General features: G+C 38.0%; 1 protein-coding gene across 3 annotated transcripts in view; it reads right to left on the reverse strand.

The window, feature by feature from the left end:
* Positions 1-1,434: 1,434 nt before the first annotated feature.
* LOC126471180 (protein PTCD3 homolog, mitochondrial) overlaps positions 1,435-17,143 on the reverse strand; it is a 37,357-nt gene continuing 21,648 nt past the window's right edge. For 2 of the 3 annotated variants that reach the window (XM_050099290.1, XM_050099307.1), the window contains 9 exons: positions 9,038-9,079; positions 5,333-5,474; positions 5,000-5,231; positions 3,961-4,162; positions 3,651-3,870; positions 3,385-3,493; positions 1,971-2,203; positions 1,697-1,883; positions 1,435-1,614 (listed from right to left, as the gene is read on the reverse strand). In XM_050099290.1, coding sequence (XP_049955247.1) covers positions 1,447-1,614; positions 1,697-1,883; positions 1,971-2,203; positions 3,385-3,493; positions 3,651-3,870; positions 3,961-4,162; positions 5,000-5,231; positions 5,333-5,474; positions 9,038-9,079 — 1,535 coding nt within the window. In that variant the 3' untranslated portion in view covers positions 1,435-1,446. The remainder of the gene's footprint in view (positions 1,615-1,696; positions 1,884-1,970; positions 2,204-3,384; positions 3,494-3,650; positions 3,871-3,960; positions 4,163-4,999; positions 5,232-5,332; positions 5,475-9,037; positions 9,080-17,143) is intronic. The other variant, XM_050099299.1, reaches the window with a different exon arrangement.

A 17,143-nucleotide genomic window follows, 5' to 3' on the forward strand; every position in this document is an offset into this window, starting at 1 on the left:
TTAATCATAATCACTAGTATCATTATCATCATCATCATCATCATCTGTAAATTGCATGTTGCCAATAGGATGAGTTTCACCAAGCCAATGGGAAGCGGGAAAAAAGGCAGTGTATTTCTATATAAGAGCAGCATTGAAATTTGCAGTCTTGGTTGACACATATATTTGGCTGTTTCTTCAAAATATGTCATGATCGCTGAGGTTGTGGTTAGGGCAGGAACTAATAGTACAGGTTAAACTGCTGCAAGTGAAATGGGCATTAATAAAATTTATATTCGTGGTTGTCATAGATATTTGACTGTTTCTTCTGAATATGTTGCAATGTCTGTGGTTGTGCTGATGGTGGGACCTGAGAACACAGCTGTTTTCTCCAAATGCATAGGGATTTCACTTCTATATCGACATGAAAATGTGACAATATTCCTTCACCTCCTGCATCCAAACAAGTCATCTGTCCACTGCTCTCTCACTGGCTGTGTAGAATCAGCATTGACGCATCCCCTTTCATTCCCATCATACATCACATCGAGCGTTGACAACATTGCTGCACAAAACACATAAGTATGCCACTGGCCATGATCTAGAGTTACAGTATTCTGCTGAAATGTGTACTATTGTCGAGTATTTGTTCCATTTTGAAGTAAATTCAGTTCTGACTATGAATGGATTCAAGCAAATAGCCATTTAACTGTGGCAGACATTTGTAAAAAGCCAAAGTACAGAGTACACTTTACCATGATTGGCAAAATGATGACACATGTTGTCCACTCACCGCTCAACTCCTCAGATTAGTTCTAGTCCTTGGCAAAGCTGGAGTCACTATTCCCTCACCCAAATTCTTCAAAGTAAATCTGCACATGACCTCAACTGCCAAAGCTTCATCTGCAAATAAATGTATGATGCCACCCCCCACCCCCCCATATTGCATTGTTAGACAGACAGACACTGACCTCAGCAACAATAGTTTAAGCTGCTAACGTAACAAGTTGGTTAATGAATTTGGGGAAAAACTTCGTCTTTTAATCTGGTAAATAGTAATCATTGTAAAGAACTCACTGGTTTCTACATTATTGTGTGTGTGTGTGTGTGTGTGTGTGTGTGTGTGTGTGTGTGTGAGAGAGAGAGAGAGAGAGAGAGAGAGAGAGAGAGAGAGAGAGAGCAAATTCTCTTGGTAATATTAAGAGAGACAACAGTAATTGAATGTTTCTGTTTGTAAGTGAAGAAGCAACAAATATAGGGCAAGAGGTAATTCATATTTATACTTTTCTGTCATTTCCCATTTGGCAGACCAGCATTAAAAAAACTGAAAACAAGTATTGATGACAAATGTATCAGCATCAAATCAGTCTGCAAAAGTCTCTGAGTCTGGCACTACATGTGAGGAACATTCAACATGTTTAAAATCACAGTAATATTCTATATCAGCATATACAATTATTTTCAAAATTATGATTTATTTTCTGATAAATTAGGTAGGATTTTTGCCATTCCCCTGTTTAAGACAGTGGCTAATCTTTCAAGTGTTGTACTATCCAATTGCAGTTTTTCTTTCAATTTAGCACCCATATTTTCAGCTTCTGAATAACCGGCATCAGCACAGTAGCGGATGCAGACCTGAAAAACCATAACATATAAGTTGACTTTTATGAACTTACAAAGCATCAGAAATGGAATAATGTTTAAAGAAGTTACTCACAACTGCTTTTTCACTATTGTTGACTGCAATGCAAGCATCCAGAAGTTGGTTTAAAACTGTAACCTTTGGCAAGCCAACAATTTTGTGATGTTCCTTGTCAAGCTTGTCCAATACTGCAAATGCCTTTTCAATCTCTTGGCCATTCAGCAACAGAATAATGATGTTTCCAAGATTTTGCCCAGTCCAACTGTTTAGAAGTACACAACATACACGCCTTTTGACAAGTACATTAAAATACTTTCAACCTAAGTATTTCATAAAATCTGTATGTTACCTGAGTGCAGATTTAACATCCACTTTTTCTTGAAATTTGTTAAAAATTTCCCAAGCTACATCAGCAAACTGTAGAGCAGTTGGTGAATCCACTGGTGGTAAATTTCTGGCCATTGACTCTAAAAGATTGGATATCAATTTCTCCCTATCAGTGTGATCAAAAGTGACCATATCTGACCACACTCTTGGAAGATGATCAACCTGGCCACTTAAGTCAATGGCTTTAATCACCTCCTGTACATACATAAAAAAGGAAAAGACATTTAGATAATATTTAAAAAACTTACAAAATACAAGGAGGATAACTTCTTTTAAATTAACTTATTTAAAGAACGATAACTTGGTGCCCCTGCTTCCAGTTTACCAAAGTGCATAATGCAGCTACCTAGCAATCAGTTACTTGCAGTTTTAGAAAGAACCTTCATCTTATACATTTAGATCTTCATTACCTAAAATACACCTCAGGTTGCCAGCTCATATGGGTGGAATTACTACATGTCATCTTAACGGCCCAAAAGAGTTGTGATCAACCAGTTAGTGTCACTAATTGCAGCTTCATGCCCTCATCTTCGCACAAAAACAGAAACTGTGTCACAATAGTGAAATTGTACAATGCAATAGAATGACACTTTATTTCATATCTGCCAATCTCTTGAATCTCCAAGATCAGTCATGAATGTCAATGTGCCTTCACTGTCCCATTCATTTGCTTTTTTGGCTGAGAAGAGGCTCCTAGTTATTGCTTGAAGATTGAAATTTTATACAGTGCAAGTTTTATTTCACTTCAGAAAATATTATTTTTGTATCAGAAAATTATTCCATAGAACTAAAGACAAGCAACAACTATCCACTATTGCACTATGAATAAGCTTATTGTTAGCCACAATGTGAAATAAGTCAGTCAGATCCAAATATGGCACAACTATGAGACAGAAAATGTATAGTAAAACAACCTTTAAAAAACTTACAAGACACAGAAACAATATAAAATACATGTAGTGATTGTGATACCACACTAATTATTTTTTGTTGCCAAGATTTTTACAACTGAGATTCAAGATATCTGGGAATAATTAAAAGCACGTGTCTACTCAATCAAATCCAGCATTTTTTTTCTTCTGGACATTATGATCTCAGTGTGTTTACAACCATAAAACACCAAATGGGTTATTATTATTGTTATTATTATTATTATTATCATCATACTTCGTAGTTGGCGCTTTTCAATAACTGTTATACAGAAGAAATCACTGTTCAATAGCAGTAGTTGTGGATAGCTATAGATATAAATATTTGCCGAAATATGCTGTATTAATCATTTTCAAAACAGTAGATTAAAGAACCAGATCTAACACTGTCATTTAGCAAAATACACTGGCTTGAATCTTGACATAAAACAACAAAGATTAATTTACCTCCATAACACTTGGTTCTGGAATGTATATATGTGGAATTAGTTTATTGTAATATTCCATAAGGACATCTAGAGGCTCACTTACACACAGGAGAGCAAAAAAATGCCGACTGGAAGAAAATAAGAACACACTGTAAGACAATACAGCATAAAATCTGAAGACTTACAAAAGACTTATTTCTTAACATATTATAAAGTAGATGAATTATTATATAAGTTATTCATTGAACACCTGATCATTGGTAATATTTTAATAATGGTACTTACTAGTAGATTGACTCTTTATATGAGTCTCCAATCAGATCATAATTATTTCCTCTGTGCAGAAATTTATCCAACCTGTATGCCAGTTCTTTATCCTGAAGATGATTTCTGCAAACATCCATTGCAGTAACAAAGAAAAATGTGTCTTTGGGATGTGTAACTTTATATTCTTTATTTTCTATGTAGTTCATTATGTCTAAAAGAATGGAGCTCACAGGACCTCCTGAAAAGTTTGAAAAGAGACAATTCAATGAGTTACATAACACTTCAGAGTGAAATCAATGTACATATATATAAATATATGTACACTTACTTTCCTTGCAGAATATCATAAGTAAATAATAATAAGATCCTAAACTTGGTTCAATGTTTATCCTTCTGAACTCTGATAGTATTTGCAGAGCATATGTCTTACTGAGTTTCTGGGAACTCATACTACTAATAACCTCCAGAACGGCATTTAATGTACCAACATTTGGCACAAGTTCCTGCTTTGACATTGCCGTCAGCAATTCCTGAAAATTAATGGTGAATTAATGTCTGAATGAAATAAACATTTTTGCCTTTACTATGAAACTATGTATTTTAGACAAAATTTAGAAACCTACACAAACCTAGCAGAAAATTCCTAGTTATTAAACAATAACAAACAAGTACTAAATTTTCCTGCTTAATTTTCAATATTGTGAAGCTAAATTGGTTTACTTTTTGAAACACATTTCTTACAAAACACGAAGAAAATGATTAGAACTATGCACATACATTTACTTGCTTCTGTCTGCAATAGTTACAATAACTACATAGCTACAGCAGCCAATGCTACATTAGATGAAATCTTAGGGGGGGAGGGGGGGGGGGGTAAACATTTGAAAGACGCAATAATGTCATAAACCATAACTTAAAAATACTATTAAAGATTTTACACATTATTTTGATGTAAAGTCACTGAAAGCCATTTTCATTCCATTTACTGCAATCATCCTAGCAGAAGCACAGTTCAGGTGTATTATTACGTATGCTAAGTGCAGATTATGCAAACATATTTGGTGCACTACAAACTCATTGCCATTGGTTTCTTTGTTCAACTTGACAAAAGACACTATTGTTTTTCATGTACATAATTAATTAAACAGTGCAGATTAATTCAACTACCTGTTGCTGCCACTAGTGACGATTATGATTCTTGAGCACTAGCATACATGCACCATAAACATGCACTTAAGCCTATGGAGCAAAATCTATCAAAAGATGAACCTATTAAAAAGCTGGTACAGGGCTCAGCAGTTTCTGGCAGCCCATATACACTATCACTAAACAAATATGAGATGTTAACATGGATTTCAGAAACTTACTTCAATCAGCTTCCATCGCAATTCATTACTTTCTCGGAGAAAATTAGATACACGGATGAGAGAATTGTATGCTTCAACTGTAAGTGGCATGCCTTTCTGAAGCATTTCTTGATACAATTGCCAAGCCCTCTCTACCTGATAAAATCGGGTCATTCCCTGGATAAGAGCACAGTATGCAGAGGCATCTGGCGATTTCAAAGAGGTGAAGATTTTTTCAGCAAGACCATTATCTCTGAAATGAAATAATATTGTGATTCAATGATTATGTTTATTTATACAATGTATGAGCAATTTAGTTATCTTTTAACTTGAATTGTGCTTCAGTATTCTTACTTCCAAGTTTTTCTTAATCTTGCGTAACCTCGGGGACCTTGTCGAAACCAGTGTTCCTCAATCAGATCTTCTGCGTGAGCTTCTTCACAATTAAAAAAGCAGATTAACTCCAAAAAAGCTTGTTTTATACTGGCAGGAACATCTAGAACAAAAAATAATAAAACAGTCAAATGAAACATTACCTTGAAGGTGGCTGTGAAGTCAGAGCCAGATAAAATCTGCTCGACATATACTCAGCTGTTTTAGCTTTCTCATTATTTTCTGAACAGGTTTGTAGCTATCTTTCTGTGTTACACTGGGTGCAGTACATAATTGATTGTTTACCTGGATCTGCAGTATACTTAACTGTGACATTTTGAACAAGCTTCAAATGGTTGATATAGAACTTGTGTTTGCATTACGAGGAATTTCTTTATAGACTATTCATAATATTAACAAGAAGAAGAAACTAGTCTTCATTCAGTACTTGAAGAGTGTAACGAGACATCCTCCTCTAGCATTAATATCCTCAACAGTAGTTGTTGATACAAGTATTATTTTTCAAATTTTGGACACATCAATATTATCTCAGTTGCTTTTCTGAAAACTTTCATACAATTTTATACACAGTGCGTTATATTTCTGGCTAAACTTTATTAAAAGAAATTATTTTACACAATATTTTAGTTTCAATGTTGTAATCGTTAAGTACTAGTTCTGAATGTACAGTTATAATTTTTTTTTTTTAAGGCAGACTTAAAACTTCTATTGTTAATTACGCAATCCCGTACTGTTCACTGTGTTTATTTCTGGATTCATTTATGAAGTAATAATTGAAATTAATAATGTAACAGAAACAAGTAGGAATTCGTTTGTTAAGAAAAATTGTAAACCCTTTGGAATACTGTTATTTCCACAGAGTGTGGGAGTTGTAAGCATGCCTCTGATGTGACTGGACGTATATTTGTGCGACCAATGTAATTTCAGCTTTGTTAATGTGAGAAATCAAAAGGCTGTATGATATAATAAAATGTGAGAAAATATATTTGTGTAAAAACAATAATTCTGCAACAACAATCTTCAAATTTATTAGCTCAATCCAACTATGAGACCCTAAAATGTGAGATTTTTGTATAATAGCTTCAAAACTCAGACCCCTACCCAAGAAGAACAGGAGCCATCTCAACACGACAAGCTCAGTAAACTAGAAAGTTTATTTGAAACTTTGCTCCTCTCAAATGTTCATAAAAGACACTGTGTAATGTGGACTATAGATGGAAGTAGGAAGGAGGGGGTAGATTACAAAAGTAAACACTACAAATGGCAGCACGGTTCTCTTGAATGGTAACAGTGAGATGGTGTGGATGGAATATCTCACAGCTTGCATGGGAAGACTAAATATGAGTTTAATAACTACTCGTATGCCTATGCATGAGGCAGAAATAAAGTTAACAAAGCAGCAATGTGGGAAGTGTCTAACATTTCTGATTCAGCGGGATGAAATACAAAAATTTTTCAATAAGGCATAGCTGAAAGGTGTGAGATCATGCTATAGGGATGAAAAGTCACCTTCCATATGCCTGACCTGAAGATGAGCTCGAAAAGGTTAAAAAATTAGTTGTTGTTGTTGTTGTTGTTGTTGTTGTTATGGTCTTCAGTCCTGAGACTGGTTTGATGCAGCTCTCCATGCTACTCTATCCTGTGCAAGCTTCTTCATCTCCCAGTACCTACTGCAACCTACATCCTTCTGAGTCTGCTTAGTGTATTCATCTCTTGGTCTCCCCCTACGATTTTTACCCTCCACGCTGCCCTCCAATACTAAATTGGTGATCCTTTGATGCCTCAGAACATGTCCTACCAACCGATCCCTTCTTCTGGTCAAGTTGTGCCACAAACTTCTCTTCTCCCCAATCCTATTCAATACTTCCTCATTACTTATGTGATCTACCCATCTAATCTTCAGCATTCTTCTGTAGCACCACATTTCGAAAGCTTCTATTCTCTTCTTGCCCAAACTATTTACCGTCCATGTTTCACTTCCATACATGGCTACACTCCATACAAATACTTTCAGAAATGACTTCCTGACACTTAAATTTATACTTGATGTTAACAAATTTCTCTTCTTCAGAAACGCTTTCCTTGCCATTGCCAGTCTACATTATATATCCTCTCTACTTCGACCATCATCAGTTATTTTGCTCCCCAAATAGCAAAACTCCTTTACTACTTTAAGTGTCTCATTTCCTAATCTAATTCCCTCAGCATCACCCGACTTTATTCGACTACATTCCATTATCCTCGTTTTGCTTTTGATCCTCCTTTCAAGACACTATCCATTCCGTTCAACTGCTCTTCCTAGTCCTTTGCTGTCTCTGACAGAATTACAATGTCATCGGCGAACCTCAAAGTTTTTATTTCTTCTCCATGGATTTTAATACCTACTCCGAATATTTCTTTTGTTTCCTTTACTGCTTGCTCAATATACAGATTGAATAACATCGGGGAGAGGCTACAACCCTGTCTTACTCCCTTCCCAACCACTGCTTCTCTTTCATGTTCCTCGACTCTTATAACTGCCATCTGGTTTCTGTACAAATTTTAAATAGTCTTTCGATACCTGTATTTTACCCCTGCCACCTTTAGAATTTGAAAGAGAGTATTCCAGTCAACATTGTCAAAAGCTTTCTCTAAGTCTACAAATGCTAGAAACGTAGGTACATAAAAATATAGTAGTATTTCACTAGCAATTGGTCACAGCTATCTGTACTTGTATTTAATGATAATCAATGTACAAAATTTGATTGGAATTATAGTGAGACAAGCAACAGATCAGATAACAAGGAGGAGGTAAGACAAAGTTTTCATGGGGCCAAGAGCTTAGTCCCTTTCCCTCATACACTGAAGTAATAATTATGTTTTACATGGAATAACATGAAGTTCTTGGACTCCTCAAAATCAGCGATACATGGTCCCCATAGGAAATTGTCTCTGAAAATGGAAATAGGTCGGACAGGAAATGTGACATTCAGCAGGTGTATCCACCAGATGTTTTTGATACTGCAGAATTACATGCAATTTTTTTATATGAAACAAACCATTTAACATACGCAAGAATATACTGAATGTTACAAAGTGAATATGTAAATAGCTAAATAAACACACCCCTTAATTCCTTTTGTTAAATTTTATTCAAATACAGACATGAGATTTGCACTGATGATTGATCAGTGAGAGAAGCATTTTAGAGAAATGGCCTGCAAAGCTCGACTCATAATGACATGTAATGGCTAATGAAGTAATTGTACATGTGGATGAAATTTTAATAGCTAGCTAAAAGTGTTAACACACAGTGAGTTAGTACACATGGTTCTAAATGCTCTGGAAAAGGATGGTATGAATTATCTAAGCTTGAGTTTTTAGAAAGAGCACTACAATTTTTGATTCATATAATCAGTGAAAGGTGGATACTACCTAAGATGAGGAAATTAAAAACAAGAAAGATTTTGCTCTTCCTACTAATGGGAAACAGACAAAACCAATGCTGGTGTAGTTTGTACATGGTAAAAAAATTTATTTTACAGTTATTTAGTGCTAGATGTTTTGGAAAATTATTGAAAATAAATGAATTGTGGGCATGGTCTAAGGAGTGTGAAGATACTTTCAAAAGATTAAAGAAGAAAGTGTCCAACAATAAGGTTTCATGTTGCCCAAATTTTGACTTACCATTTTGTATGCCAGCTTGTGTCTGTAAGTGTGGCTCAGCAACTGAAATTGTAATTAATGTGGAAGTTGATCACATGTCTATTGCTTTGGCAAGTAGGTCCTTATCCACACATTAAAACAATTACAGTCTTTCAAAATTAGAAGCTTTAACCATGGTATGACAGTTTCAGAAGTTTGAGTATTACTTGTTGGGCTACAAAACCATAGTTTAAACAAGTAATAAAGCATGTTTAAAGGATGGCACGACAAGTATAAATAAGGAAGTAAAAACTATTAATATGTGCCCGTGTAACATCTGTATCCAATTGCAATAGAAATACGGGTACAGGATGATTTAAGTTTTTTAGTAATGAGTTTTGACCTGAAGTAAGGAATGATCTACATATTCATCAAATTTTACTCTATCATAAAATACGTAGGTTGGAACTTAGTGGCAACACTGCAATGGAGACATTATGCAATGGAATCTGCTATTGTCACTGATAGCACATGTTGTTGACATACCTACCTTACCTCCGAGCAAATGGACTCACCCGTCCCATGTCACCAGCATGCGCACAATCAAGGGAAACACAGTCACTTGTGAGCGAGCGGTCTAACATAACGGTGTCACTATGTTCTCGAAACAGGAACAACGGAGTTGGATGAAGATTGAATGTGCCAGAGGTCGTACAGATTGACAGTATCATCAAGGTCTTCAAGAGGCATGCGGGGAATCGGCATTGCCGTACAGAACAGTGGCATGTTGGGTAAAAGCCTTCAACGAAGGTCGCCAAACTATGGCAGACATGCATCGGGCAGGTCACCCTAGTGTCTCTGAAGAAGTAGTGCATGCTGTTACCGCGTTAGTGGACAGTGATCGATGCCATACGATTCGTGAGCTTGTCCACGAAGCCAGATTAGTGCATACGACTGTGCTTCGCATCCTGAAGGAATGCCTGGGCATGCATAAAATTGAATCATGATGGGTTCTGCATTACTTGAAGGAAATGCAGAAATGGATGCATTATGACGCTGCTCAGACACACTTGGAGCGCTATGAGCATGAAGGAGAGGCTTTCTTACGCCATATCGTAACACTGGATGTGACACGGGCCACAACTGAAACACTAATCCAATGCATGGTGTCATTATGGGTTGCTGCAAAAGTCGAAAGTATGTCAGAGCCCCAGTATAGTGAAAGTTACGGTGATTCTCGTGTACGACTGAGATGATGTTATCCTAACGCATTACATTCCTCCACAGCAGACCGTCAATGCACAGTATTACTGTTCGTTTTTGGAGCATCACCTGCGACCAGCTTTGCGAAAGAAGTGGCGACACTTTCTGTGCAACCCTCTCATCATTTTGCATGACAATGCTCGGGCGCATACAGCGCAAGTTGTGGCTGCTCTGTTCAGTCGATTGGACTGGGAAGTACTGTACTATCCACCATACTCCCCGGACTTAAGCCCTTGTGACTTTGATTTGATTCTGAAGATGAAAGAACCACTTCATGGCATTCGCTTCAGAACTGTTCCACAGGGGGAATACATGGGGCGCATTTCAGTGAACGGAGATGGAGATTCTGACAGAGGGAAGTGAGATGCATTCCAATCAGCAATCCCACCAATGGGTGGTGATCAGGAGGGAGACGTCCCGCACTTGCAAAGAAGACAGAGTACACGGGATGGTAAGGGAATCTGCGAACTGCGATTGTGCAAGAAACCTGGAGTTGGCTTTGTAGAGCGGGAATCTCCGTTTCTGTGAGGGGACTAGCAACAGGACTAGTGCGAAAGGCACCATTAGCCATACGCACCTTACAATGGTGAACAGGATCAAGTATTTTCAGAATGGAAGGAGCTGCTGAGCCATAAACCTGACTTCCATAATCTAGTCTGGACAAAAACAAGAACACAGTAAAGATGGAGAAGAGTAGCATGGTCAGCACCCCAAGATGTATGGGCCAGGAGGAGGAGGAGAGCACTAGGTTTCTGCAAGCATGTAGTCCTCAGGGCCAGCCACGTCAGCTTCTCATTTTAAAAAAAGCCAATGAAACGGGACTGTGCTGTAACATCTAGGAGCTGGTCACCTAAATAAAGTTCTGGGTCAGGATGTTCTATGAATTGATGACAAAAATGCAAAACCTGCGTTTTGGAGGGAGCAAATTGGAAGCCACAGGAGACAGCCCATGCACAGGTCCGGCGGATGGTGCCTTGGAGCCGGCACTCAGCAGACGCTATCGAATGGGAGCTGCACCAGATGCAAGAATCGTCGACATACAACGCAGGGGTAACCTGAGGGCCAACAGAGGTTATAAGCCCATTGATGGCTATAAGGAAGAGTGTGACACTTAATACAAAACCCTGTGGGATACCGTTCTCCTGAATCTGTGGTGTGAAGTGTCAACTGAACCCGGAAAAGCTGGTGGGATAAAAATTCGGAAATAAAAATCTGAAGGGGACCACGAACTCCCCAGTCATGGAAGGTAACTAAAATGCGATGACACCAAGGCATGTCAAAAGCCTTATGTAGGTCAAAGAAGACTGACAATGTGCCGACAGTTAGTAAAAGCCTGTCAGATTGCAGTTTCCAATCTGAGTAAATGGTGAGTTGGAGATCGTCCTTCCCAGAAGCCACACTGATAAAGCCCTGAGATTCGAGTACCCAACATAATAGGAAACTGACCATCCTCTACGCAGTTTACAAAATATATTCATCAGGCTAATTGGGTGGTAGCTGTTGAGAGATGTTGGGTTCTTCCCAGGCTTAAGGACGGGGATAAGTATACTGTCTCAGCACTGTAAGGGGAAGGCACCCATGAGCCAAATGTGGAAGGGAAGAGTTGTGTAAACCAACACAGTAGGTGACTGCCAATAAAATGTTGGGTCTATTACATTTGTTACTGTCAGTTACTACCCACTGTGTTATGTCTATAGTGCTACAGGTATTGTATGGTTCTTCTTTCATGAAATAGTACATAGTGTAAATAGTACATAGTGTACAAACTGCCAGTGACTGCCATAATTTTCTTCCTCTTATCATCCATACTTTCTAATATACAAACTACTTTCCAAGAGCCAAAATGTACTGCAATATATGTCTATAAAATGCTGCACTGTACAATTTTCTTGCTGTGAGACAGTTGCAATTCCTGAAATCCTTTGTCAGTGGTCTCTGGCCTGCCAAGGAGCACCGCTGTCCTGAGTCCGTGGATAAACCACGAAAATCTGCTGCATTACGCCACACACAAACAGATCTGGCATGCAGGCAGATTGGTGAGACTAGGTCCAATGGGCAGGGCCTAACAGTAGTGGGAAATGATGGGTTTTAGATTGGCAGGCTCGATCCTTTAGAGATACCCATAGAAATGGCCTGTGGTTTTTGCCCATCATAGAAGCCCACTGAGGCCATGGTGACGAATCCATGCAACAGATGACTTGCGTGAATACTCTGAAAGTCAATACTAATGAGGATAGGTAGCAACTCACCTTAAAGATGATCACTGACCTGCAGACAGGCACATAGGAAAGACAATTACATTCTCACAACTAAATTTTTGGCCATAGCCTTGGTCAGAAAATGAGAGTGCACGCACATTCACACAATCATTCAGACACAACTCTTGCACACATGACAGCTGTCTCCAGCCACTGCATCAACAGTCTCTAAGAATCAGATCCAGACAAACCATTTCTCACACCTCCCTGCTTATCATCAACAGCTACCAGGTTAGCAGCAAGAAGTGGTGGCAGCACCGACTGCAAGCTGAGGGGAATGGTAGAAAGAGAAGAAGCAGTAAGAATGAGGGAGTAGATAAGTGGCTCACGTACTCAGCTGCACCCATCCAGCGACGACGCATGACACCTCAGTAGACGAATCATTCCCTCCTATGAGACAAAAACGAGATTTTTCCAGTGTTTTTTGTTTTTTCAAATTTCCCTGATATTCCCGACACATATGAAATTACCTGATTTCCTGAACTTGTGGCAACCCTGGCATCAATTGTGGAAGAGAGTATTTCGAAGGAGACCATGCATCATAAGCAAAAGATAAGCGTAGAAAAATTTTGCGGACAAAGTCCCGGAATTTTCTGAACAGACCTTGTACATATGGTGTCCATCAAAGTTTAGCACTTGCCTCATACCTGTTATTTGACCTAGATAACTGTTTTACTATATGCTAGAAGACTATTTAAAAATGACGATTTTTTACTGATTATACTAGTATAACGTCAAAGGGACCAAACACATTCATACAGACATAGCCAGGAAAATAGTGCAACATGCTTGTAACTGATTCAACGCGAACACCATAACCCCTATCTAACTCACATTACGCAGCTACAAACAAATAAAAATGACTTGCAGCTATAAGTAGCAGAGAGAAATTAACACACACTACATGTGTGAAATTGCAAGACACTCAGATGGATAAAAAACTGAGATAGCACCACCATATGACAAACTTAATCAAAATTCTTAGCTCTGTCAGTTTTTACTTACATATCCCTCTCATTCTGTAGACCTGCAGACAGAATTGCAGGCATACTTTTACTCAATATTGTTCTGTGACCTAAACTTTTAAGCAATGTAGAACATAAGAAAGTACTTATTCTACAGAAGTGTGCTGTAAGAATACTATTTGCAGAACCCTCTTCAGAGACCTAGTGATTATTACACTCAAATGCTAACACATATACTCCCTAACAGTATTTGCGGTAAATAGTAACAGAGAATTCAGGATGTGCGCTGAAATTCACGACTACAATCTTAGAAGTAAAAACTATCTCCATGTTGTCTATGCATCAGTGTATAGGGATCAGAAAGGAATTTTGTGTTCTGTGGCAACTGTCTGTAACTGGTTGCCATCAAATATATGTTAGCAGATAGTGTAGGCTAATCCATTCAGTTGATTTCTACCTCCTGGAGGAAAGTGTTCATATGGTGGGCACAGTGTCCTCACACATTATTGTCTTGAGAGATGAACCCATCAATGAAACGTTGACTGTAGGGCTGCCCAATACCACACAGCTCTTAAAATACTCTCAACAGTGATAAGAAGTGTCCTACATCTGTATATGATGCTATCCCAAAACACTGACTCATCTCCATGTATACTTGAGACATGTACTGGCACCTGGCCTCTGTACATTCTTAAAAGACAATTATGGGGCATCAGACAAATCCTCCACTCACTGGTGAAGGGAATCCAATGTTGGTGACACAGGTTCCACTTTCTTTGCTCACCAGTTTTTTCCCTCCTGTTTGTAATGTGTGCTTAGAGACCACACTGATCATGTGGAGATGACATACTGTCTGGTTTGATACAGAACTCCAGGTCGCCTCTCGAAAGCAGCAGTGTGGCACTCTGTTGCATTTTTCTCAGATCCCAGCAATCTGTTAGCTGGTATTATACCGCGACAAGATAGGTCTTCAGTGTTCTGCCTTTCACTATAGCTGCTGGTAATCCTTCCTGTCATAAACTGCCACCGTGTGCACAATCTACACTTGAAATGGCCCTTCAAAGCAGGTTTGGGGACTGAACAGGGTGCTCAAGCTGCGTAATCCTCCTCAAACTTGGAGACTAAGTATGTCTTATCGAATTGCACACAGAATGGATGTTTACTTCTACCTGCATTAGACAGTTTGCTGTGTGTCGTGATTTTCTGTGGTCAAAATACTATTGAGAAGTAGGTTTCTGAACGAAAAATAAAACTATGCAAATTATGAATGTGGTGTGAAACTCTTTTTTGTGCAGTTTATATTTAGAAGCAATATATTTAGAACACATCTACACAGGTACCCTGCGCATCACACTTAAGTGCATGGCAGAGGATTCATCATATCACCTTTACGATAATTCTCTATTATTCTACTCTAGAACAGCGCACAGAAAAAATTAACACCTATACCCTTCTGTGTAAGCTCTGATTTCCCTTATTTTATCATTATGATTGTTTCTCCATATGTAGGTTGGCACTAATAAAATATTTTCGCATTTGGAGGAGAAAGTTGGTGACTGAAATTTTGCGAGAAGATTCCACCACAACGAAAAACACATTTGTTTTAATGGTGTCCATCACAAATCCTGTATCATGTCCATGACAATCTCTCCCCTATTTTGCGATAATACAAAACGTGCTGCTCTTCTTTGAACTTTCTCAATGTAATACATTAATCCCATCTGGTAAGGATCCCAGATCGTGGAGCAGTACTCCAAAAGAGGACGAACAAGCATAGGGTAGGCGGTCTTTTTAGTAGATCAATTATATTTTCTAAGTATTCTGCCAATAAAATGCAGTCTTTGGTTTGCCTTCCCCACAACATTTTCTATGTGTTCTTTCCAATTTAAATTGTTCGTAATTGTAATTACTAGGCACTTAGTTGAATTTACGACCTTTAAATTAGACTGACTTATCATGTAACCGAAGTTTAGCATATTCCTTTTAGCACTCATGTGAATGAACTCACACTTTTCATTATTTTGGATCAATTGCCAATTTTCGCACCATACAGATATTTTTTCTAAATCATTTTGCAATTTGTTTTGACCTTCTGATGACTTTATTATACGATAGACGACAGCATCACCAGCAAACAACAATGGCTGCTCCGATTGTCTCCTAAATCATTTATATAGATAAGGAACAGCAGAGGGCCTATAACACTACCTTGGAAAACACCAGAAATCACTTTTGTTTCACTCTATAACTTTCCATCAATTACCATGAACTTTGACATCTGTGACAGGAAATCACAAATACACTCACATAACTGAGATGATGTTCCATAAGCACGCAATCTTGGCACTTGTGTGGTACTGTGTAAAAAAGCTTTCTGGAAACCTAGAAATACGGAATCAATTTGAAATTCCTTGTCAATAGCACTCAACACTTCGTGTGATTAATGTGTTCCACAAGAATGATGTTTTCTAAATTTGTGTTGACAGTGTGACAATAGACCATTTGCTTCAAGGTAATTCATAAAGTTCAAATACAATACATGTTCCAAAATCCTGCTTCATATAAATGTTAATGATATGGGCCTGTAATTTAGTGGGTTACTCCTACTACCTTTCTTGGGTATTGGTGTGACCCGTGCAACTTTCCAGTCTTTGGGTAAGGATCTTTTGTCAAGTGGGCAGCAGTATAAGATTGTTGAGTATGGAGCTACTGCATCAGCATACTCTGAAAGGAAACTAATTGGTATACAGTCTGGACCAGAAGACATGCTTTTATTAGGTGATTTAAGTTGCTTCTAGAACTCCAAGGATATCTACTTCTAAGTTACTCAGGTTGGCAGCTGTTCTTGGTTCGAGTTCTGGAAATATTTACTTCGTCTTCTTCAGTGAAGGAATTTCGAAAGGCTGTGTTTAGTGGCTCTGATTTCACAGCACTGTCGTCAATAGTATTTCCACTGCTATCACGCAGAAAAGGCACTGACCGTCTTGCCCCTAGCATACTTTAAATACGATCAGAATCTCTTTGGATTTTCTGCCAGGTTTCGAGATAAAGTTCGATGTTGCAACTATTATAAGCATCTCACATTAGTGTTTGCACTAAATTTTGCGCTTCCATAAAAGATTGTCAATCTTGGAAATTTTGCATTCATTTGAATTTGGCATGCTTTTTCCATTGTTTCTGCAACAGCGTTCTGACCCGTTCTGTGTACCAAGGGGAATCAGCTCCGTCGTTCATTAATTTATTTGGTATAAATCTCTCAACTGCTGTCGATACTATTTCTTTTAATTCAGTATACATCTGGGCTACACTTACACTGTTAATTTAGAAGGAGTGGAGATTGTCTCTCAGGAAGGCTTCAAGAGAATTTTTATCTGCTTTTTTGAATAGGTATATTTTTTGTTTATTTTTGGAGGATTTGGGGGTTACAATAATTAATCTTGCAATGACAACCCTGTGTTCACTAATGCCTGTACCTGTTTTGATGCTTGTTATTAGCTCAGGATTATTTAAAGCTAATAGGTCACGTGTGTTTTCACAACCATTTATTATTCATATGGACTCATGAGCTAACTGCTCAAAATAATTTTCAGAGAATGTGTTTAGAACAACTTTGGATGATGTTTTATGCATACCTCCAGGTTTAAACATGTATTTTTGCAAAC

Source organism: Schistocerca serialis, chromosome 1 (genome assembly GCF_023864345.2).
Source record: "Schistocerca serialis cubense isolate TAMUIC-IGC-003099 chromosome 1, iqSchSeri2.2, whole genome shotgun sequence".
NCBI lineage: Eukaryota > Metazoa > Arthropoda > Insecta > Orthoptera > Acrididae > Schistocerca > Schistocerca serialis.